This window comes from Oxyura jamaicensis, chromosome 24 (assembly GCF_011077185.1).
Source record: "Oxyura jamaicensis isolate SHBP4307 breed ruddy duck chromosome 24, BPBGC_Ojam_1.0, whole genome shotgun sequence".
Classification (NCBI taxonomy): Eukaryota; Metazoa; Chordata; class Aves; order Anseriformes; family Anatidae; genus Oxyura; species Oxyura jamaicensis.
In genome coordinates, this window is record NC_048916.1 from 441,623 (window position 1) to 463,485 (window position 21,863).

Sequence of the window (21,863 nt, forward strand, 5' to 3'; positions counted from 1 at the left end):
GGGCAGCAGCTCACGCTTCGGAATTGAAGCTTTCCGTGGGCTGTCACGTCCCCGGTGTTCCTCCTCCTCCGCCGGTGGCACAGCGCTGTGGAAGAGGGGGTGCCCGCTGGGAAATGCCGCAGCTGGGCCGCGTGTCGGAGTGCCCCGGGATACGGCGCGAGCCCTGCGGGCACCCAGAGGGACGGGGAGGGCATGGGAACGGCCACACGTGGGGCACAGCAGCTCGCACCTCCCCGCTGGGATAGCAGCGCTCGTGTACGCTGGGCTGGAGAACAATCACCTGCAGCGAGCTGATGCCGCTGACACACCACCGTGGTTTGGCTCCCTGGGGGGGGTCGGTTTTGGCTCTGAGGTTTGTGGGACGAGAGGGGCTTTGCGCTGGGGTTGCTGGTGGGGTCCTGCCCAAGGGCTGTGTGCTCAGCGGGCTCTCTCGGCGTGTTGGAGGGTTTGGTTTGCTGTGTGGGGACCGTGGGTGCGCCACGACTCCTCAGCCCCGCAGCGCTACGGTCCGGGTCGGTTTATTTTAGCGTCTGGGGTAGGATTAGGACTTAAGCACCGCAGCTGGGATGGAAGCCCCACGGAGCGTTACATCCTGATGAAAGCACAGAACAGTCACGTGAGAAGGCTGCTGTGACTGCACCTCCTTAAGGAAAGCCAAATCCACGCATTTGCTTTGTGCTTTAGGAAACGTTCTGACCTTTCTCCTTTAAGCGCTCTCTGCCTGATGCCCCGCAGCCTTCCTCGTGTGCCTGCCTTAAGCCCAGGGCTTCCTGTTTCTTTGGTGCAAGTCTCTGTTGCTGTGGAACATCCAGCCCGTTCCTGTTGGTGTCACGCTTTAATGCGAAGCTCTGCGTTGTGCCACTTTTGTCTCTTTGAGAACGCGTTGAAAGCTTCAGAGGTTATATCAGAAAACGTAGCCTGAAGCTTGCATCATCCGGTTGCCGAAAGGACAGAACTTCCTCTCGGGTGCCCTGACTCTGAGAGGTCGGTGCCTCCTCCTCGGATGTGACAGCCATTCAGTTTTGCAGGGTAACGCACGTGCCGTTTGCGTAGAGCGACATCTTCTCACTGTGCTTTTTTTGCAGGTGGGCTTCCAAAAGATCCTGACTCTAACCTACGTGGACAAGTTGATAGATGACGTGCACAAGGAGTTCAGAGACAAGTACCGCAATGAGTTCCAGCAGAAAGGCACCCTGGGCCTCCTAAACGGCACCTTCGATTTTAAAGATGACTTTTTGCGTCTCCTCCGGTAACGAATTTTCCTGCCGCTGCAAAGCCTCCCCGTGCTCGGTACCGCGCTGATCGGGGCGGCGGGCAGCAGGCTGGCAGCAGGTGTGGCTGCAGAGCCCCCCCTGGGCTAAAGGCGGGTTCTGTGCTGGTGCCGGGGACGGGCTGAGCTACTTGATGCTGCCGTCTGGAGCAGGGGTGGCCGTGGGGATGGGGGCACGGAGCTGATGGCGCGCTGTCCCACAGGGAAGCGGAGGAGAGCAGCAAAGTCCGAGCTCCCACCGTGATGAAGACATTTGAGCAGTCTGTGAAGTCTCAGAAGACTGTCAAGTGTATGATAGAGACCCGAGGGGAGAAACCAAAGGAGAAAGGCAAGACCAAGAAGAGTAAAGGTTCCAAAAAGGAGGGTGAGTTGATGGGAAAGGTAAAGTGCGTGTGCGCCTGTGGGGTGTAAATATTCCAGAGCTATGAAATGTGGGTCACGCGTGTCCCAGCCTGTGCTTTCCTGGTCCTTCTGCATCGCCAGAGCGCTGCTCGGGGGCCTTTGCTCACAGCCAGGATGGGTTCACGAGGGGAAAGTCCTGCCTAACAAACGTGATTTCCTGTTATGACTGAGCCTGCTGGAGTTCAAGGCGTTTGGACAGTGCTCTCAGACGTGGGGTCTGGATTTTGGGTGGTGCTGTGCGGACCCGGGAGCTGGACTCGGGTCCCTTCCAACTCTGCACACTCCATGATGCTGTGACTCTGCGTGCCCCGCTGTGCAGGAGAGCAGGCCTGCTGCAGCAGGAGCCTTCGTGGGCTTGGCCCTGCTGACCTGCCCCGTCAGGAGAGGAGGCAGCTCGGTGCCCTTCGGAAAGCAACATGAAACTGCCAGCAAGACTTGAATTCCGTGTGTCTCGGCTCTGTCCTTGTGAAAGGAAGCTGGGAGCACCTTGAGGACTGGTGCTATGAGATGCAGCCCTTCAGCTGGGGACGGCGACAGGCAAAGGTTGCTCAGGTGTAACGGCGCTGTCATGTAGCACGTGCTCTTGGCTCTTAGGCGGGGAGTGACGCGTACGTGTCGTACGTACAAAGATGTTTTGGGAGAGCTGGCTCGTCAGCTGCCAGTCTTGGGAGGATCATATCCCAAATGCAGCTGCCTTCGGGCCAAAATCAGGTGCTCCCGTTTCTTGAGGCTTCCAAAGTCTTAGACGTGAGGCTGGAGCAGGACTCTCTCCACAGAGGAAAGCCTGATGTGGAGTTGGTGCAATGCTGGGTGGTGGTGGTGGTGTTGCCTGTGCTGCAAGGCTGAGCTCCTGCTGGGCTCTGTCCTGCAGGAACGGAAACTGTTACAGCATCCAGTAAAGCAGCCCCAGGTGAGAAGCAGCCTTCGTCAGCTGGGGACAGGGAGGAACTGACCAAGGATGAAATACTGCAGAAGAACCGGGAAGAATTCTTCAAGAGACACATGAAAGCAGGGGAGAAGTCCAGGTGGGTAACGAGGGTACGGACAGGTCGTGGGGAGTCTGCCTGTGCTTCAGAGCAGCTCTTTGCTGGCTGTGTGTAAAAGAAGCTCTGTGCCATCCCTCGGCCATGCCTGAGCCTCTCCTTCCTGTGGTGACCCTGGAAGTCATCCCGCTAATCATCAGGCCGTGCTCAAAGTACAGTTTAGAGTTCAAAGTAGAGACCTCGTGTGCAGGTCCAGATCTCTTTTTGGGGAGGCTTTCCCACTGTGAGTAAAGGGCACGTTGATGCCTGGTTTGGGTTAAAGCAGCCCGCTTCAAGCGTGATACAGGACTAAAGTTCAGATAAATAATCTGTGGAGGCCTTGGCATCGGCCAGTTTTAGCTTTGGTTTCTGCCTTTTTGACACCTGGGCTTTGAATTTTCATGGCTTCTAAGGAGGTGTTTGCTCATTCTTCACTACCAAACAAAATGTGCTTCTGCTCTTTGTTTTAGCAAGTCTCCGAAGCCTGATGCTCAGAAGGAGAAGGGGAAGAAACCCCGAGTGTGGGATCTGGGGAACTCCAATGCCAAAGTACTCGATTACAGTGACTCCACTACCAATGGGAACTCGGAGGCCTGTCCCGTGGAGGAATTTGACCCTGATGTGGTAAGAAGTCAGGTCGCGATGTCTGCTTCAGAGCATTGTTCTCCAGTCAGCTGGGCGTGACGAGTGCAGCTTGGTCTCCACGGCTGGCTGAGAGCTAGGAAAGGGGATCGCAGCGCGCAGCCTTCTGAGGGTAAAGCAGCTGTCTAGAGAACGTTTGCTGCTGCTGTGACAGCAGCAAACAGCAGCAGTTTGCGCACGCTGGGTCAGACAGCTGAGCCCTCACGACGAGGACCTGTGTGGAGTTGCTTCTGCTGCTGACTAATGGGCGTTGCTCCTGGTGGCAGTGAGGGCGAGCCAAGAGGACAAGGTTACGCAGTTGCTGCTTCTCAGTATGCTGCCTTCCCCTTGCAGGCCCTGGGGGATCGAAATCGGGAGCCTGGCCGCCTCTATGACCTTGAATACGAGAGTGATGAAGAAGCTGAAGAGGAGAAGGTTATTCAGAACACTTCAAAACCCAGGTAGGAAGCTCCTACGGCCCCTGATTGCTACACACTCCTTGATTTCCCTCCCGTAACTCATCTTCCAGTCTAACCAGTAACACTGGAGACAAACAGGTGTGTTTGTCAGCTGTGTGAGAGGCTCGTGTGTCCCTGCTGCTGGCAGTTGCATGCACCGTGCCGCTCACACCTGGAGGTAACTGCTGTGCTTCTCCGCAGCACAAAGAAGGGTGGCCTCGGAGGCATGTTTGGCATGCTGAAAGGCCTGGTGGGCTCCAAGAGCTTGACAAGAGAGGACATGGACCCGGTCCTGGAAAAGATGAAAGACCATTTGATCGGTAAGCGTGGGTCTGCTGCGTGTGTGTTCGACTGGATGGATCAGGCAGGCCAAGTCCGTTCCCGAGTGCTGTGCTTAGGGTGGGCTCCAGAGGGTCGGGTAGGGCCCACGGGCTGGGGAGTTGTTGCTCACAGGAGGTGTCGCAGGTTCCTGCCTTGCCTCTGGGGGAGTGGTCGGCAGCAGAAGAGGACAGCAGTCTGATCTGGAGGGGGGATCCTGCCACTCGGCCTTGCCTTGATCCATCAAACTGCTGGGCTTGGTGGGATGCTGATGTCCGAGCGTGTGCCACCTGTTCAGCCCCACTAACCCCGATCTCTTCTCTCCCAAAGCAAAAAACGTGGCAGCTGAGATTGCAGTCCAGCTCTGTGAATCAGTGGCTAAGAAACTGGAAGGGAAGGTGATGGGAACGTTCACCAGTAAGTGGCTGCGCTGCACTCATTGCTTTTTGGTGTGTGAGGCTTGCTGGCCTGGATCTCCTGCTTCTCTGATGTGACATGGAACTGGGTAGTCCCAGCAGCTGCTGCAGCTGTGCTGCTGTTGAGTTTCCTCTCAAATAAGTGTGGGAGATCCAAGCTGCACGGATAGGCCTGACTATTTTGGAATGAGAAGGAGGCCTGTGACTCCTGCCAACTCTGTTAAACTGAGCAGCCATACGTGATATTTTGGAAGCCCCCAGGTGTCCTCCTGGCGTCCTAACGTTTGTGGGCTGGGGCTCAGGGCTTCCCTGGACGCCTTTCCAGGTGTGACAATTTCTCTTTATATCTCCCTTTTCCCAGCGGTGACCTCAACAGTGAAGCAGGCCCTACAGGAGGCTCTAGTGCAGATCCTGCAGCCCCAGCGCCGTGTGGATGTCCTCCGTGACGTCATGGATGCGCAGCGTCATCGCCGGCCCTACGTGGTCACTTTCTGTGGTGTCAATGGTGTCGGGAAGTCTACCAACCTGGCCAAGGTAGGTGGTCCTGCCGGCTCCCTGGGACGGGGTTGCTGAGTTCAGGCCACGGCTGCTAACGAGGCTTTTCCGTTGCTGGTGGCAGATCTCCTTCTGGCTCATCGAGAATGGTTTCAGCGTCCTCATCGCCGCGTGTGACACCTTCCGTGCGGGAGCGGTGGAGCAGCTCCGCACGCACACCCGCCGCCTCAACGCCCTGCACCCCCCGGAGAGCCACGGCGGGCGGACCATGGTGCAGCTCTACGAGAAGGGCTACGGGAAGGACGCGGCGGGGATCGCCATGGAGGCCATCTCTTACGGTAGGAGGAAGCTGGGAGCAGGAGGGGCTGTCCTGGGGGTCCTGGGCTTCCTCCTGCTCATGCTGCCTCCCCGTCTTCCCAGCTCGTAACCAGGGCTTTGACGTGGTGCTGGTGGACACGGCGGGCCGCATGCAGGACAACGCCCCACTGATGACTGCTCTGGCAAAGCTGATCGCGGTCAACGCTCCCGACCTGGTCCTGTTTGTTGGGGAAGCTCTGGTGGGAAATGAGGCTGTGGATCAGCTGGTGAGTGCCGAGAGTCTTCCTGAAGGGCGGATGGGAGCAGAAGGTGTCTGCAGGTTTTGTTGGAGGAGTTGTGGACAGCGCCAGCATCACAAGTGCCTTTCTTGGATATGTTCTCTTCCTCAGGTCAAGTTTAACAAGGCGCTGGCTGATCACTCCATGGCCCAGACGCCCCGGCTCATTGATGGAATCGTGCTCACCAAGTTCGATACCATTGATGACAAGGTAAGGAGACCGCTTCGTGCCCCAGGAGGGATTTCCTTTTAACTGTAACCTTGCACAGAGCTGGTGTGAGCACCCGTTGGTGGTGGGAGGAGAGATGCAGTCAACAAACAGGGCATTTCTGTGCTGTCCTGGATGCAGTTCTCTGCATGTGAATGCAGATCACCAAAACAAAGCTAAGCATACTGACTTCCGTGCCTCTGGAAGAATGGCTGTGAGGTATCTCACTTCATAAGCGTTCTTGCAGCGGGTCATGCAGAGTTGGGACTGTACGGATCTGGAAGATAGGAGGAGGCTGTTTGTGGCTTCCTGAGGAGGCAGCACTGGAATAGCTGCAGCAAGCAGAGGGATCTGCAGGGAGGAGCACCACAAATCGGGCATCCAAAGCCCGGATTAAATGCCGTGCGGAGTAACAGCACTAAAAGCTCCTGGCAGGGTGAACCTGCTTGTGCAGCGTAAGGACTGAAATGCAGAGAAAGAGAAACCCTGGTGGGAGGCAAGTAGTGGCTGTAGGTGGTACCGATACCTGGCTCTGCGATACGTGACAGCCGCTGCCCTCCCAGCCTCCTGCCGATGGAGCAGACCCCAGCGTGCACGGGGCCTGCGCCACTGGGAGCAGCCTGTTAGCCAAGAACACGGCAGGCTGAATTGGCTCTGCATCTGCCTGTTTTCCACATGCCAGAGTTTGGGGCTCAGCGATTCTGATCTCTGCGTTCTTGGGTCTTTATTTTCCTTCCATGTCATGGTATAGGGCGAACTAGAGCTAGTTCTCTGAAGTAGCAGGCTCTGTACCAGCGGGAGGAGTGGCGCTTTTTATTTCTATTTTTGGAAATACAGCCCCAGCTGGCCCCTAAAGGTGCTTGTCCTTGGCAGGTCGGCGCTGCGATCTCCATGACCTACATCACGAGCAAGCCCATCGTTTTTGTTGGTACTGGACAAACCTACTGTGATCTGCGTAGCCTTAACGCCAAGGCTGTGGTCGCAGCACTCATGAAGGCCTAAAAACAACGATTGCACCAAATTGCTGTTTGCAGATGTCTCAGAAGAACATGCTTTACCCTGTGACTGACTAGTCTTTCCGGTGTAGTGCAAAACAGAATGAAGGGACGCGGGTGCGAGAGCTGTGCTTCCCCTGCCTGCCTGTGAATCCTTCCACTGGCTGCGTGAGTGTAAACTAGGGCGGTGGTGTTTCTGGTCCTTGTGCTTACTCCAGTTAGCTCCGTGCTCTCCTGCCGTATTTATTGACTCCAGTTTATTTTTGGATAAAAGCTGTCTTCTCCAGCTGGAGCACTCGTACCTGGTCAGTGCCGGGGCTTCACCCAGTGACAGCCTTTCCCCGCATCCCTTCATTCTGTTTCAGTGACTCGGCCTCCCTCGCAGAGGCTGGAACCAGAGCTTTGTATTGTTCATGCTGTACGAGTGGCAATGCAAGGACTTGCTGTGCTTTGGGGCTGTCCTGTTGCTAGCAGCATCTGGGGGCTGTCTGGGGGGTTGTTGGAGGTGTTCGCTGAGCCTGTGAGCTCTGCTTCTGACTTGCAGACCAGCTTAGGGAGGATGCAGGCTTGTTTGTCAGGCTGGAGGCAGGCAAGCAGTCCTGCGGGCTGCAGAACAGGGACAGCTGCTGTGTCGTGACAGCGTTAGAACATCTGACCGTTCGCAGTGCTGCTAGCTTGAGTGTAGCAGCTCACCAAAGTTGATAAACCAAAAATTGCAACAGCCTGCCCCTGTGCTGGGCAAGCAGGGGCTAGAGGGGGGATGTTAAATTGCCTTAAGGTCCCTATTTCTGTTGTCAGTGGGATGCTGCTGCAGGGCACCCAGGTGCTGCATGTTGTGGCAGGAGCTGGGGAGCTGTGGCAGCTTGGTCTGATCACCTGAATTGTTCTCCTACCAGCCAGAGGGGGACGTGCCCCTGTGTGTCTTCTGCCTGCTGGCCTCAGTGTTATTTGCTGCCTCAAATATGCTAGCAAAAGGAAAAAAATACTGGAAGACAAGGGTGGCTGCTTGCTGCTTCCCTGCGCCCTTCTCCCCCTTTAGAGTGCCTCTTGATTCTGGGCTGAAGTGCTACACTGAATAATACAAAACTCTTACAACGTCTTGTAGCTCTGTCTTGCAGATGTGCTCTAGTGCAATAAATTGAATGCTGTCTGCTAAGAGACATAATTTATAAATAAACTTAATAATTTGTTTTCTGCCTATATATAACTTGCCTTCAGCAAGGACAACTTTCTCCTCACGGGGGAGACAACTCCTGCCTCTGGCTTCAGCCTGCAGGCGCCCGAGTGCTGGGCAGGCTCTGTGGAAGGTCTGAGCACAAACAAAACACCAGCCCCCAGGGGTAGCGGAACAGGCCTTTAATACAAGCTTCAACATACAAAATACTGTACAGTATAAAGAAAGGGCTAGAAAACTAGAGCTTCAAGTAAAAAAAAATGCTCAAGTTTCATTTTAGAGTGAAAGTACAGAATACAAAAGCACTAAATACGAAATGACAGGAGGCTGCAGTTGAGGTGGGGAGAAAACGTTTCCCCAGGCAAATGCACCCTTGATTAAAAAAAGACAATTACTACGTTAAATCAGGCACCAGGCTCATTTCACAGGGAAACTGCCCAGCGCTCTGTCTCGTGCCTGATGTGTCTCTGGGAGTCTCGGTGCATGTGGGCGAGAACAGCAGCTCTGGACGGGGACTTTGCTCCTCCCCTGGACTGACCTTGGAGGCTGCAGGCTTCCATGGAGCTGCTGGCTCCTGCTCGTCCTGTCCTGGGGAGGTTCTGCAGCACTGCTCCTGGGGCAAGGCTCACGTGCTGCGTCCTGTGCAGAAAGGAAAGGCTCTGTGAAAGCTGCACGGGGCATACTGGGCTCCCCTGGCACCTGGGGAGGCTCCAGCTGGGCGGAGTGGTGAGAAAGAGCAGAGGGAAACACTGCAGGGCAGGCGGGACCTCTCTGAAAGCCGCACAATGGGGCTGGCTCTGGAGGCGCCGTGCAGGACAAGCTCGCTGTGGCCGCTGTGCCGGGAGGGCAGGCGGCAGTGCCCAGCTCTGTGCCCCAACACGCAGCCCCCACACAGGAGCTCACCTTGAGGGAAAATCTTACCTTTTATCTCACCATGGGCAGCGGTGGAGCCATTCAGCTGCTGTCCCTCCTTAAGCACACCTAAAACGGAGCAGAGTTTAAGGACCGGGTGGAAAGGTGAGAGCATCAGAGGTGTTGAGCCCGTATTTCTCTGGGAAGGCGGAGATGCTGAGAGCAGTTCAGAAGCGATCGGTGCCAGGAATCTGAACGCAGCACTTAGTGCTGAGTCGTTTCACATGCCAGGCTCTCCTGGCTGGGTTCTACCTTCAGAGCACGCACCAGCAAGGCTCTGGCTAGCAAACTTGTTTCTTTTTTCTGATTTTTATGATTAGTGAGATCTCTCATATGTTAAAGCATTAGCTTGGTCTGCACAGCATGCAGGTCACGGAGACCACACTGGGAGACTGAAACGCTCTTTCCTTTCACTAGAAAGGGAATAAACAACATGAGCTACACCTCAAAAACGATGTCTGGATGTGTTGGAAGCAGTAGAGCTGTTTTCACTGTATGAACCTAACAGTGATTGTGTGAACGTAAGCCCCAATCCAACTACAGTTGCAGACAATTTGGAAAAAAAAATCTTAATGAGTAATATAGCACAGAGAAAAGGGGTCATGCTGCCTGCACTCCAGGCACAACAATGACAGTCAAGAACTGTGCTGCTGTGACAGGACGTCACCCAGCACTGCCTGCAGCCCCTGTACCTGTCTCACCCCGCATGGTGATCTCGCTCGTCAGCCTCTCAAAGTACTCAGGCAAGTCTGCATATTCATCTCCGTAGGAAATCACTTTAATCCCTTTGTCCAGCATGTTCTCACGGAGCTTCTTGAACTCATCCACGTCTCCTCGCCGCACGAGCATAAAGTGCTCCAGGTCTGACTTGTGCTTCACAGCTTCTAAGAACAGGGCTTGAAACGTGGTGTCATCAACAGTCCAACCACAGCCCAAGAACAGGAATGACTTATTTTCATACAGCTTCTGAATCTCTCGCTTAAAAAAAAAAAAGAGATGTTTTTACTAAAGACAAGTTTTATCTTCACAAGGTAAAAGATAGAGTTCTTGGCTTCTGATTTATGAGACTTCAGGAGTGTCATCATTCCCTTAGCCTATGTGCAAAGGTGGCGAGGTGTTTTTGCAGATTAGCTGGCTAGAGCAAGTTGCTCAGGAATTTCTCCCCTTTGTTCTATTTAAGAAAATCCAGGATTCTGATCACCCTGCGTGAGGCCCGTCTCTAAACTCACGTTTTAAGCTCAGCTGAATCTTTGCCCAGTTTACACACAGGCTTGCCAGGGCTGGAATGGGAAATGGGAGATTTGTATGTACAGAGTTCTTAAAATACGTAACCTCAAGTCAGTGAACGCATGTTCTGAGGAGCTGCAACAATCACAAGGTTTAGCGAGGGGCAGGTGATTGCTCTGGCAAACACAAGTTGGGGCGGGCTGGAAATTGTTCTTTGCGTTTTGACCCAGTGAAGCTAAAGGAAAAGGCAAAATGAGCTTGTCCATCTCTGCCGGTGTGCCACGCACAGAGCCAGCGAGGTGCCTCACCATGACCTCCGTGTTGCGCAGCACGTTCTGGTACCCGGCCAGGTGCAGCACTATGCCGCTCGGGTTCGTGTACACGCCGTGGATATGCAGGACGCTGAGCTTCCTCTTCTCTTGCGCCCACTCCAGCACCTGCACAGAACAAACCGTGCCAGAGACATTAGCGAGAGCACACCGTTCAGCTTCCAGCAAGTTGCTAAGGGGATATTCCTTACTAAGGTCTTCTGCGTCTCCTGCTCTAGGACTTGCTTCCTACCTCTTCAAGCGTTGAATTATGTGCTGTCAAGAAGACAATTTTGGAGAAGCCTCTCAATGAGGCAGCTTCTTTTTCATGTTACATCTTACCTCCTCAAGGGGTCCTGAGTGCAACAGCCTCTACATCACAGCCTGCAGCGGCAGCCTGTTGCACTTGTTTGGTTCAACACTCCAGCTGAGTGGCTGGTGCCACAGGAAGAGACCCAATCAATACACTGGGCTCAACAGAAAAATGGGGAAAAACTCTAAATATTATGTCAGCATGCTGCACGGGACTACAACGTGCGTTTCTTGGCCCCTCTAGGCTCTGGGAAGATCTGAGAAAGCTCAGCAGCTGACCTTCATTCCAGAAAGCCACCTCCTAGGCTCTCAGTTTACTCCTACAGACTGTAGCTCATTTAAGCTTGCAATAATTAGAATGCATTATTTGTATCGCTGCAAGTACTTCCAGCCATGTAGATTAAGAGGTCACACAGGAAACGTGAAGCACAGAAATGAGTCAGAATGGAAAGAGACTAAGTACTTCACAGCAGCCACACGGCGTGTCTGCAACAAACAAAGACACCGTGCTCTCCACGAAGAAAGCCCGCAGTGTGAAGATGAGGTGGGCAGGTGGGGGGGAGCGCGGGCGGTGCTGTTCTAGGCTCTGATTTTCTGCCTGGCTGCAGGCCTGGGGCCGCTGGGGAAGGAGGGAGGTTTGTCCGAGGCGAGCGGCTACAAATCCAGCAGCACGGCGGAACAAGCTGCAGCACAAGGAGTTATCCCACACGGAGCCACTCGGCCATTTCGGAAAGAGCAGGGAGAGTAGGAGGGACGGGGGAGGATGAAAGCACCCAGGAGCTGTCTCAGGCTAGAGCCCTGAGAATGCTCTCACGACAAGCACTCATCAAACGACCAAAATAGGCCGGCCGGCTTTGTTTCTCACTCAGGGTTCCCGGGTGTCTTGGTTTCAGTTAGGACAGTTATTTTTCCTCCTAGTAGCTGGTAGGGTGCTATGTTTTGGATTAGGATGAGAAGAGTGCTGATAACATGCTGATGTTTTAATTGCTGCAGAGCACTGCTTATACTAAGCCAAGGACTTTTCAGCTCCTCACTCTGTCCTGCCAGCGGGCAGGCTGGGGGTGCAGCAAAAGCTGGGAGGGGACAAACCCAGGACAGCTGACCCAAACTGGCCAAAGGGGTATTCCATACCATCTGACGTCATGCTAAACAATATATAGGGGTGGCTAGCCGGGGTGGGGGTGCCGGCTGCTCGGGGTTGGGCTGGGCATCGGTCAGCGGGTGGTGAGCAATTGCATTGTGCATCACTTGTTTGTACATATTATTATTATTATCATTATTATTTTCTATCTTAATAAACTGCCTTTATCTCAACCCACAGGCTTCACTTTCCCGTTTCTCTCCCCCATCCCAGAGAGGGAGGGGGGAGGGTGAGCGAACGGCTGTGTGGTGTTTAGCTGCCAGCCGGGTTAAACCACAACACCGGGTCAGTCAGAACTGTCAGTCTGAGCCTTACGTGGAAGCAAGGCTTGCGATACTTCAGCAAGGCCAAGCCACAGGCTTCAAGGCCAGAGATCAAAGAAATGCCAGGCTCAAAGGCTCCTCCTGAGCAATGGATGTCAGCCAATAAGCACAGCACTTGAGAAACAAGCCTGCATCTTCATGCCTCTGCTCGCTGCCCCCAGCTGTCAGAGCCTCTATATGGAGTTCATCTAATGTCACGTGAACTCCCACGACCAGCACAACCCCCTTACATGGGCATAACAGCACACCCCGCAGCTGTGCTGTCCTGTGCTGTCCCAGCTCAGTCCTGACATCAGAATCACCATCTTTTACCTTCTTCTCATCCGTCAGGTCAAGAGACTCCAGATGCTTCCCCTGGTGCGCTGCATACAGTTCCAGCAGGTTATCGAAGTTGGTGGTTAACACGAGTGCCCCATTTTCCATTAAGCGAAGCACAGACTGAAGCAGCTGTTTGCCAGAATCTTCCATTTTAGATTCCAGGTCATCAAACACCTCGTATAAACAGTCTTTGAAAAATGTTGAGCGAACGTTGCTTGTGCGCTGAGAAGCGGAGAGAGGTTAAGATCAGAGCCTGGTTTCTTTTAATATTTCATGCCAAATGAATAGACAAAATCTCCCCACATGTTTCTTGAAGAACTCTGCAAAGCTAGAGGGCCTTGCAAGGCAAGCACAGTGCACTTCTATCAGATTTTTTTCTTCAGGTTGAGAAGCAAGACCATGAGAATGTTCGAAAAGAGACATTCATCAGACCACTGCTCCATCCAGGCTCATCACCACAGCTCAGCTCTGGAGGTCAGAAATCAAGGAGTGTCACCCTCCACAACTGAACAGTGCGATCTCCTCTTGCCCCCTGGAGGCTCCCTGGCACGCTCATCATTAAATATCTAGAAGCTGGTATGCACAGAGCCTGAGAACGATACCTAAGCAGGCACAGGAGGGCACATGGCTGTTTAAGGGGACACAAAGACGCCTCTTTGTGCTCCTCTTTGCTCCTGGCAGTGTATCTGCCATGCAAACACGGATCTGGCTCGGAGTCATCAGGCCCAAAGCACCCTCCCAGGACCCCAGCGCAGTACCTGCCCTCGCTCGGCTCCTTGCACGTACGGTACTTGCCGGAGGACTGGTGGATTTCCCAAAGCCAATTCCTACGACAGGGGTGGGAAACTGGGACATTTACGTACCCTGCTCTGAGCACACTCACCGGAGACAGCTTCTGGATAAGGTCATGGGCAACGTGAACCAAGTTCTTGTCTTCATGGAGACACTTCTGAAACCTTTTGCTCTCTTCATCTTCCAGAAGATCAAAGTCAATAGCAGCATCCAGGAGGGCCTGGATTAACCCCTTCCAAGACTTCAGTGCTGGGACTTGGGGAGCGACGGCTGCGCTAATTCCTGTCCCAATCACCAGGACGAGCTCCCGAGGCTTCTTGGTTTTGAGGCTTGGCAGCAGCTTCCTGCAGGAGGGGAAAGCAGCACAGCTGGTAGCATCGTACGTAAAAGGATGTCCTGGGTCACAGCACATGCAGACCAAGGACAAGACTGCCTAAATTTTGCATCACCATGTCCACTAGGCTTCTCTGGTAAACAGAAGAGAGGCAACTCGGTGTCCCCTAAGGGCAGAGCCCAGCTCTGCAGGTCAGTATCAGAAGCTCACGGCTACGCGGTATGGAAGTGCGACCTTACAGGGAGGGCCAAGGCTGTGCAGTTTAAGGCCTCGTCCTGCATCAGGAAAGCACACGTCAGAGCCCTGTGAGAGGAGTGAACACAGCCGTGACTGTGCCCAGTCCAAACAGGTGCCCAACACCACAAAGCTTCCTCTGCCTTTAAGCAACAGGGGCCAAGGGGGGGCTGAAGACAGCAGCCCTCTTTAGAGCAGCACAAAAAAAAAAGGAAGTGGGGGCTTCCTCTCAGCGCTCTGCCCTGGAAAGGCCCTTCCCACACCCCGGCCCTTCCCACACCCCAACGCCCAAGCCTGGCCGTTGCTGTGCCAGAAATCCCTTCCCTGTTATGTTTTCAGTGTCAGGACACTCAAGGCCAATCTGTTGCCTTCCGAAGGCAGTGACGACCTGGTTCAGGAACGGCACGGCGACCAACCCCTGGCCGCTCGGTCCATGTGCTCACAGACACCAACGTGGTGGACGGCAAATGGCATTTATTGCTGAGTTACTCGGTGTTATAGAGCCCGGGTTTACAGCGTCACTTCTGCCTGCTTACACGCTATTGGCTATCAGGGGAGGAGCTCTATCTGCCCGTACATCGCGATATCTTCCGGCCGCCAGACCCTAACTACCAACACCAATCTTTTACAAGGCCACGTCATAAGAAGAGTCTAATCAAAGAGCTGCCTGGCTATACACTCCTATCTGCTCCTCCTCCCCTCTTCCTTGTTCCTGGTTTACACCCGCACTGTGCTCTCACACCTGATGTTATCCAACTTGCCTTAAGTGGATCTATTTCTCCCCATCCCGCTGCGCCTAGAGGCAGCCTGGCGGCGAGCTGCTTTTGTGAAGCAGGGAGGGGCTGCAGCTTCCCAGAGAACCTCAGCCTTGAGCAAAGCAGCAGCCTGGGGAGGCCGCTGGCTCGGAAGGACTGCTTTTATCTGCAGACATGTGATCCTCTGCAAGAATGGGAAAGGAAACAGACACCACACAGATGGAGCTTTGCCTTTTCTCCTCTACTGCCTAAGCAAACAAACGAGTTAACCTTTTCCTCAGAAGGACTTCACTGTCAGCTGCTGCAAACCAGTTCTCGATTTAGTGGGTTTTAGTTTGGGGACTGCAAGTCTCACCTCCAAAGGCAGTGTTCGTGCTAATGAACTACTATAAAAACACAGCTAGAAACTTAGGTGCTGAAAGCCAACAGGTAACAAACACCCAAGAAGAGACTTTCTTTTCCTGCACTGCCAAATACTCGGGATGTCCTGAGCAAGGACAAACGCCTGCCCAGCCTCTCCTGCTCATTTCATTCACTGGGCCAAAGTGGAGACAAAGGCCAGAAGAGACAGGAAGTGTATTCCAGCCCTCCAGAACCCATAAATAAATCAGGGGAATGGAAGACAACTCCCTAGATGAATCGGCTTCTCCTTTGCAGGTGTCCACGATCTGCAGGTATGTCTTAATTCCAGAGCTAAGCCCACCACGGCAGCCACAGCAACAACCCTGGCTGGAGGGAAGCGGAGGTATGCCCAGAGTTAGCGCCATGCTCAAAATGGAGCAGATCCCCACGCAGGACTGCACGATGACCTCCTTATCAGCACAGGCAGCCTCGAGAGGGGAATTATTTAGCCCTCACGTGCAGCTAAGTCATTTGAATAACTGCCAGCCCTCCTCGGAGCCACCGTGCAGGCGGAGTGCAGAAGCACAACTGCCGCGACAGGCCTGGTGCTAGGGGTGGGCAGCACCCGAGCGCGGGTTAACACCAAAGCCACAGAGACAGTGCAGTAAGAGCAAGCTTTCTGTGCAACCATGCATCCTGATGTGGGGGTTAAGAAAACCAGCAGCAAAGCAATTCTTTGGTACATGCTTGGCATTAAGGCCTTTGTTCCACACAGGGCAGGAAAACGCTCGTTAGAGGGCAGGGCTAGAGACAGCACACAGCTCTCGCAGCAGCAACTGGAACCGAACGACTGCTACAGCTCGGTGCCAAATGTCATTCTCTTTACAGAATGATGCAAGATTACAGAAAAAGCTCTTAGGAGAAGAAATTCACTGGAGTATAGTTAAATTTACCTGGGCTTTTTTGCAGGTGGCATTCCATCTTCCAATAATGTGTCTTTACCCAGGCTCACCGTAGAAGCCATCCAGTTTCTATAGTGGACAAATCACCACAAGCAGAGTCACTACATGCATGCAACAGGACGCGGAACACACCACGGGCTTTTGTTCGGCCAGCTTGGAACAGGCAGGTAAACACCTAGCTTTGTTATCTTTATGACACCACCTTTGGGCCAAGAATCACGCTTTCTTGGTTTTGCACTTTGCACGATGGCTCTCGTCCGCCTCCTTAGCTTCTTTTACGACCAGGTTTGGTGAGACCACTTGGGTGCTTTGTCCGCGGGGTGCGGGAGAGCCGTCCCGCGGGCGGCGTGCCACTGCCCCTCGGAGCCTGAAGGGACGACACCTCTGGCAGTGGCAGCACCGCCGCCAGCCCCACCGAGGGTTGGGCGTCGAGACCCGGTGTCCGTCGTGTGCCGGCACCACGCTCCTGCCCTGCACACCCCGCACACTGCAGGGCCCTGCCATCACGCTTATGAAGGCAGCTGGCCGTGCGCCGCAGCTTTCATTTCACCCTGGCCATTGTCCTGTCTGATGGCCCGCACCTTGGGGCGGCGCTGGCCCCCTTCCAAGATGCTGTGTGCTGAGAACTCGCTGCTTCAGGAACAGCGGGAGGGAAGGAGCACAGGATTTGTGTTGGCTACAAAAGGCTACTGAGAGGACTTCATTCCCCAGCGATGAGGGAAGGATTATCCAGCCCACCGTACAGCCAGGCTTGGTGGGATCTGACCTTAGAGAAAGGAAGTTATATTCCCAAGAACTCTTTCAATAGCCCGTTACGTAAAATACAGAAGGCCTGCCAGCAAACGCTCCTCTCCCACTTGCTTCTCCAAAATAAGTCTATTCACATGGAACGAAAGCAGAGAGATCTATTCACCCTTATCTGTTGTTCTTGCCAATTGCAATGACGAGTCCAACAGCAGTTCTGGTTTCTGTTAAGCCAACGGCAGGCTTTTGCCAAATGTAAACGTACAAAAGCAACTGGCCTGCAGTGCCAGCCTTGTCCAGGTACTGCAGCCCCTCGCTGTCACGCAGCCGCAGTGAGAATCAAGCACTTGCTCTATGAGGCACCTGCAGTCTCTTCACCAGCTCCAGGAGCAAAGCTGCAGCACGCAGACTGCACAGGAAAGCCCAACACAGGAATGAAACCTCAGCTGGGCTCTAAGTGTGAGCAGGAATCACTTAGGAGATTGTCCCAGTCATCTCGATAACTCATCTTTTCACGGGGGATAATGAAAACAGGACACGCTGACGCTCACGAGAGCAGTGCTGACAGCGTGCTCGCTGGCCTTCCGTTTCTCACCCCTTCTGAAAACCTGCACCACATGGGAACGTCTGACAGAGGGGAGCTGGAGAGCCAGTCGTGGCACTCTGCCTCCTGAAACCCCACCCAGCACACGCCGCCCGCCACCTGAATAATCACTTTTATTTTACGTTAAAGCTCAGATTTAAGATCAAACTCTTAAAAAGCACTCAGCAAGTGAGGAGTCAGGCTCCAGCCAGCTGGGCTTACACAATCCACACTTGCAAGCTCCTCCAGCACACACCCTTTTGAACATTGTACCCTGCGTTAAACCCGTGGCAGAGCCTGACTGCACTTGTACGCTGTTCCAGGAACTCCGATCGGAGGCTGTCTCCTCCTGTTCACCCCACATGCCCCCCAGACACCAACTCGTGCAGCCACCGGGCCCTGCAGAGAACTATTTTTGGGGGGCAGCTGCCAGGAAAGTCCCCACTCTGAGCGGTGTTGCCTGCTGGGCAGGAGGAGGGAAGCGGGGACCAGGCACATGGGCACTGCTCAGGCAGGTGGTCGGACAGGCAGTGACGTCGAGCTCACCCCGAGCGGAGGCAGCCAGGGCAGGACACAAAACATCGAGGGGAAAAAGCCCCGTCAGGAGGGAAAGGTCTCAGTTTTGCTTAGGTGATTCAGTTAGGACAGATTGCTCCACAAAGCCAGCCAGGTTTTAATTAACAGCGTAAAGGAAGAGCAAACATTTCAGGTGAGCTAGGGACTAAAGCACAGACCCGTCATTAACTCAAATATTTAAGGAAGTTTGTACAAAGCAACACGCAGAGCTCCCAGTGCTGTCCGGGTTTGCCCTCACTTCTCTCCTAGGCAGCGTACGTAACAGCCAAGGGTAAAATCCTCCCCAAAACAGCAGTTCCTCAACTGGTTTACAGCTGTAATTTTCCTTTATATTGGCTTTATGCTGCAAATTATCTGTTCTCTGACACTCAAAACCCAAGCCTATCTATAAAGCCCTGCCCAGGCTGCCCTGTGTTTTGCTTGCTCACAAATTAGCTAACCCCTTGCCCCATCACTGCCCGTGTTTTGCTCCTCTTACATGTACGCAGTATTTGGAACAGCACAGGGCAGCTTAATTTTTAAGTGACTCTAAAGCATTAAGGACATTCCAAAAGTCACCGTGAGCTTAGGAAAAAAAATCCCTTATAGTTACCAAGAATTAGCTTTCTAATGTCATGAACTTCAATTTTCATCTCTACTTGCTGCAGATAACCAAAACAAAACAAAACAAAACCAAAAACCAAACCGCAAACAATGTCTGGACTTCTGTCTCCAAAAAAGTGCTGTTCGTTCAGAGCTTTAACAACAGTAAAGCTCCTCCTAGCTACAGATTATTTCTCTCAAGATCAAGTCCTGGAAATTCAGCCAGGAAATGTAAATCTCCGGATCTGCAGCCTGGGAAAAGGTCTGCTCTCCAGGGGGACAGCTCACGCAAGCACAAACACGTTCTGGCCAAGGTAACTAAAATTGAATAGCATTATCTCAGAGCACGGCACCACTGTGTGGAAAATCCTGCACAGGGCACTGGGCAGTGACCGACTGTGCCGTGAGCGTCCCCCAAAGAAGATGGAGAAAGGATCTTGCAAGACAAGAAGCACTTCAGCTTCCTCCTTGAAATGTCCAGAGCTCTGCAGGTACTTAGACTACAGGAAGCTGGAGACATCACAAACGCGCTCGGCTCTCCCTCCCCCTCCACGCCTAGGAAATTTGTTAATTTACCTTAAAGCCTCTGAGGTACAGCTAGCTCCTGCTGACTGTAGGAGTGAGTCTGCTGATTCATTGCTAAAAGCAAAATAGCGGAACAGAAGGCAAGAAAAAACAGTTAAGGAAAAAAGAGAGATGGTATAATGACACTTCCTACTTTTAATTTGGAAACAAAGGACCGTAACGAACACTGAATCGATGCTCTGTGCTCCCAAAACAGATTTTCCCAGGGAACTGTTATCTTCAAATGATACACGAGCTGCCAGCACTGAACAAACTTTCTTCCACAGAAGCTTTAACGACAACAATTCCACGTTTAACACAAAGGCACATCCAAGGAGACAGCTGTGAAACACATGAAACACTAAGACCTAGCGAAGCTAAAACCCAACGCCTGAGCAGAGGATGTGCCAGATGAACGCTGACACTCACAGGGTACGTGTTTACAGAACGCCCGCGCTAACTCTGTCAAACAAGTGGAACGGGAGGGACTATGCTGCTCCGTGCCTGGCCACAGGGCGCGGAGCCTGAAGATTTACAAGGCATTTTCTGTCCGCACGCATCACCTACGGGATGGGCTGTGGATGCCCTCTGTTCGCCTGCACACTCAGCAGCCAGTACACAAGTCAAGCCACACTTGCACGCTAGAGGACCTGAATATTTAAAGTTTAAGCGAATTAAAAAGAATAATGTTCTTCCAACTCGGTGCTCTTCAGTGAGGAGCTGTTCCGTGACAGACTCGTGCTGGATGGCATCCCCTAAGGGTGCTGCTGTACGCAGCTGACAAGATACGAACACACTGAGCCCCGCTGATTAACGGTATTTTAACACCGTAAGGTATAACCAGTCGCTTCCTATCCATTCCTAGAGACTGAAAAGTTGTGGCAGTGAAGGCGCAGGGTAAAGAGGGAGCCCTCGAACGCTTTTGGCTGTGCTCAGCCACCAGCGGCACACGCAGAAGTGTGAGCAGAGCCTCACACTCCTGCCAGCCCTGCATCTGTCATGGGCTCGCAACTCCGGCACAGCAACATCCACGTGTTAATCCCACGGAAACGCTCAAAGTACAGAGCTAATTCGATAGCAAAGCACGTACAAATTCCCTGCTCATCTATTATTTTTAGCTCCTTTGAGAGCCACCAGCAGGGGCCCAATTCAGAATTGCTTTTTAAATTAAGCTGCTTTAAGATGTTGGGAAAAAAAAAATATTATAGTTTAAAACTCGCCATGTTTCAGGTAGGAGAACCCCGAAGGAAGTCAATGAGCTGTCCTCGGCCGATTCCTGAGCACTGCCCTTCCACACGGGAGCTGCAGCAGGCTCATGAAATCCTTCCTCTCCTTCTGACACCCATGGCAGGGTCAGGCTGCAGGTGTTAACGGGGACCTGCCAAGCGAACAGAACAAGCCCTGCTCTGCTTGCACCGACGCATGAACGCAGCCCCCTGCCTCCTCTGATACCAAGTCCCACCCAGAAGCTGAGGTTTTAATTAACAGTGCAGTTCTTCGCATGAGTCGAATTCCCCCCGGCTGCATTAAATGCCACAGACTGAAACCTTCACGAGGTCTGTACCCGAACAACAACGCCGCATGGGAAAGCGGCTGATGGGCTCCAGACAGAGGTGTTCAGACACAGGCTCCCCGACTTGTGGCTGCCCCCCCCCGGCAGGGCCCAAGGCCGGGCTGCACGGGGCTGGGGGCAGCCTGGGCTGAGGGGAGGTGTCGCTGCCCGCAGGACAGGGTGGGACTGGGCCTCGGGCAGGACCCACCTCAGGGCTGGGGCTCGCCCTGCCGCACAGCCCCCCCGGCAGCCGCCTCACCTCTCCTCCTGCGTCGCCCCCTCCTCGCCGCCAGCCGCCTCCGCTACACCTGCAGGGAAAGGAAAGGAAGAAGTTTTTTTTTTCAGCGGGTGGCCGCCCTGCAGTGTTTTCGGGGGGAAACGCTGAAAGAAAAACAAACGAAAAAACAAGTGTTTTTTGTTTGTTTGTTTTGTTTTGTTTTGTTTTGTTTTTTTTCTAGGGGGAAGGAGGCTCCCAGAGCGGGGCGGCTGAGGTGTGGCACCAGGACCCCCCCGGACCCTCAGATCCCCTCATGTCTCCTCAGATCCCCCTCAGGTCCCTTCAGATCCCCTCAGATCCCCCCCCGCCCCGCCTGTCCCGCCGGGTGCTCCCCTCAGCGCTGCCGCCCCCCCCATCCTCGCGCCCCCGGCCCGCCGTCACCACGGCAACGCCCGCGCTGTCGCCATGGCAACGCCCGCCGCGCACGCACCTGGCGCCGCGCGCCCGGCCCCATGAGGAGACGCCCGGCCGCCGCCGCGCCCCGCGCAGGCGCCCCGCGGCCCCGCCCCCGGCGAGCGGGGGGGTAGGGAGAACGGAAAGCGATTGGCCCGCCCCCTTCGCCACCGCCGTTCCATTGGCTCGTAGCGAAAGGGGCGGGACTTTCCTCCTGGAGGGGGGGCGAGAAGGGGGAGCCTGCGTGAGAATTAGCTTTGTTCTCGCGAGACTTCGAGAAGCTATAAAAGGAGCATGCGCATGCGCATGGCAATTGTGCTCGGGACACCGTGGGGGGAGGCTCGCTCCTGTGCCTGCCCGCGTGAGGGAGCTGGGGCCGCGTGGGGCAGGGGGAAAAACCTGCGGGGAGGCCCCGGGAGGTCTCCGTGGAGGCTGTGCCTGGGGAGGGAGGTGAAAGGGGTCGGCCTGCAGGCTGGCACCTGCCAGTTGTTGGGGACCGCGTGCTGCTTGTTGAAGCTGGGTGCTGCTTCGGGGTGTGCCCGGGGTTTGCAGCTGGGGCTGGGTTGTGGCAGCCCCTGACTCACCGCGCTGCGGGGCACAGCCTCGGGCGGGGTGTGGGGCCTCCCCGCCCCGTGCTGGGGCCTCAACCGTGGTGAAA

General features: G+C 54.2%; 2 protein-coding genes across 4 annotated transcripts; one reads left to right on the forward strand and one right to left on the reverse strand.

Moving 5' to 3' along the window:
- Positions 1 to 595: 595 nt before the first annotated feature.
- On the forward strand, positions 596 to 8,004 carry SRPRA (SRP receptor subunit alpha). Its single transcript, XM_035345881.1, has 13 exons — positions 596 to 616; positions 1,029 to 1,249; positions 1,474 to 1,634; positions 2,544 to 2,697; positions 3,165 to 3,318; positions 3,670 to 3,776; positions 3,975 to 4,093; positions 4,422 to 4,508; positions 4,869 to 5,041; positions 5,127 to 5,340; positions 5,423 to 5,586; positions 5,710 to 5,808; positions 6,679 to 8,004. The coding sequence occupies exons 1-13, from the start codon at positions 596 to 598 to the stop codon at positions 6,805 to 6,807; spliced, it is 1,803 nt and encodes a 600-aa protein (XP_035201772.1). The 3' UTR covers positions 6,808 to 8,004.
- A 135-nt stretch (positions 8,005 to 8,139) lies between these two features.
- Positions 8,140 to 20,938, reverse strand: FAM118B (family with sequence similarity 118 member B). Of its 3 annotated transcripts, XM_035346042.1 has the most exons (9): positions 20,795 to 20,938; positions 18,996 to 19,058; positions 15,926 to 16,003; positions 13,399 to 13,651; positions 12,510 to 12,737; positions 10,422 to 10,550; positions 9,579 to 9,864; positions 8,896 to 8,955; positions 8,140 to 8,613 (listed from the first exon to the last, which is right to left on the reverse strand). In XM_035346042.1, exons 3-9 carry the CDS (start codon positions 15,994 to 15,996, stop codon positions 8,600 to 8,602), a joined length of 1,041 nt encoding a protein of 346 aa, XP_035201933.1. In that variant the 5' UTR covers positions 15,997 to 16,003; positions 18,996 to 19,058; positions 20,795 to 20,938; the 3' UTR covers positions 8,140 to 8,599. The 3 variants fall into 3 exon arrangements, with proteins under 3 accessions (XP_035201933.1, XP_035201931.1, XP_035201932.1); XM_035346040.1 differs by lacking the exon at positions 18,996 to 19,058 and having other exon boundaries at positions 20,795 to 20,936; XM_035346041.1 differs by lacking the exons at positions 18,996 to 19,058; positions 20,795 to 20,938 and adding an exon at positions 20,744 to 20,791.
- Positions 20,939 to 21,863: the final 925 nt, after the last annotated feature.

Coding starts and splice junctions, on each gene's coding strand:
- SRPRA (XM_035345881.1), top strand. CDS start 596: ATGAAAGCACAGAACAGTCAC. Junction 1,250..1,473: donor GACTTTTTGCGTCTCCTCCG/GTAACGAATTTT, acceptor GCTGTCCCACAG/GGAAGCGGAGGAGAGCAGCA. Junction 2,698..3,164: donor AAAGCAGGGGAGAAGTCCAG/GTGGGTAACGAG, acceptor TCTTTGTTTTAG/CAAGTCTCCGAAGCCTGATG.
- FAM118B (XM_035346042.1), bottom strand. CDS start 15,996: ATGGCTTCTACGGTGAGCCTGGGTAAAGACACATTATTGGAAGATGGA. Junction 12,738..13,398: donor TTATCCAGAAGCTGTCTCCG/GTGAGTGTGCTC, acceptor TCCGCTTCTCAG/CGCACAAGCAACGTTCGCTC. Junction 8,956..9,578: donor CACCATGCGGGGTGAGACAG/GTACAGGGGCTG, acceptor GCTCCGTTTTAG/GTGTGCTTAAGGAGGGACAG.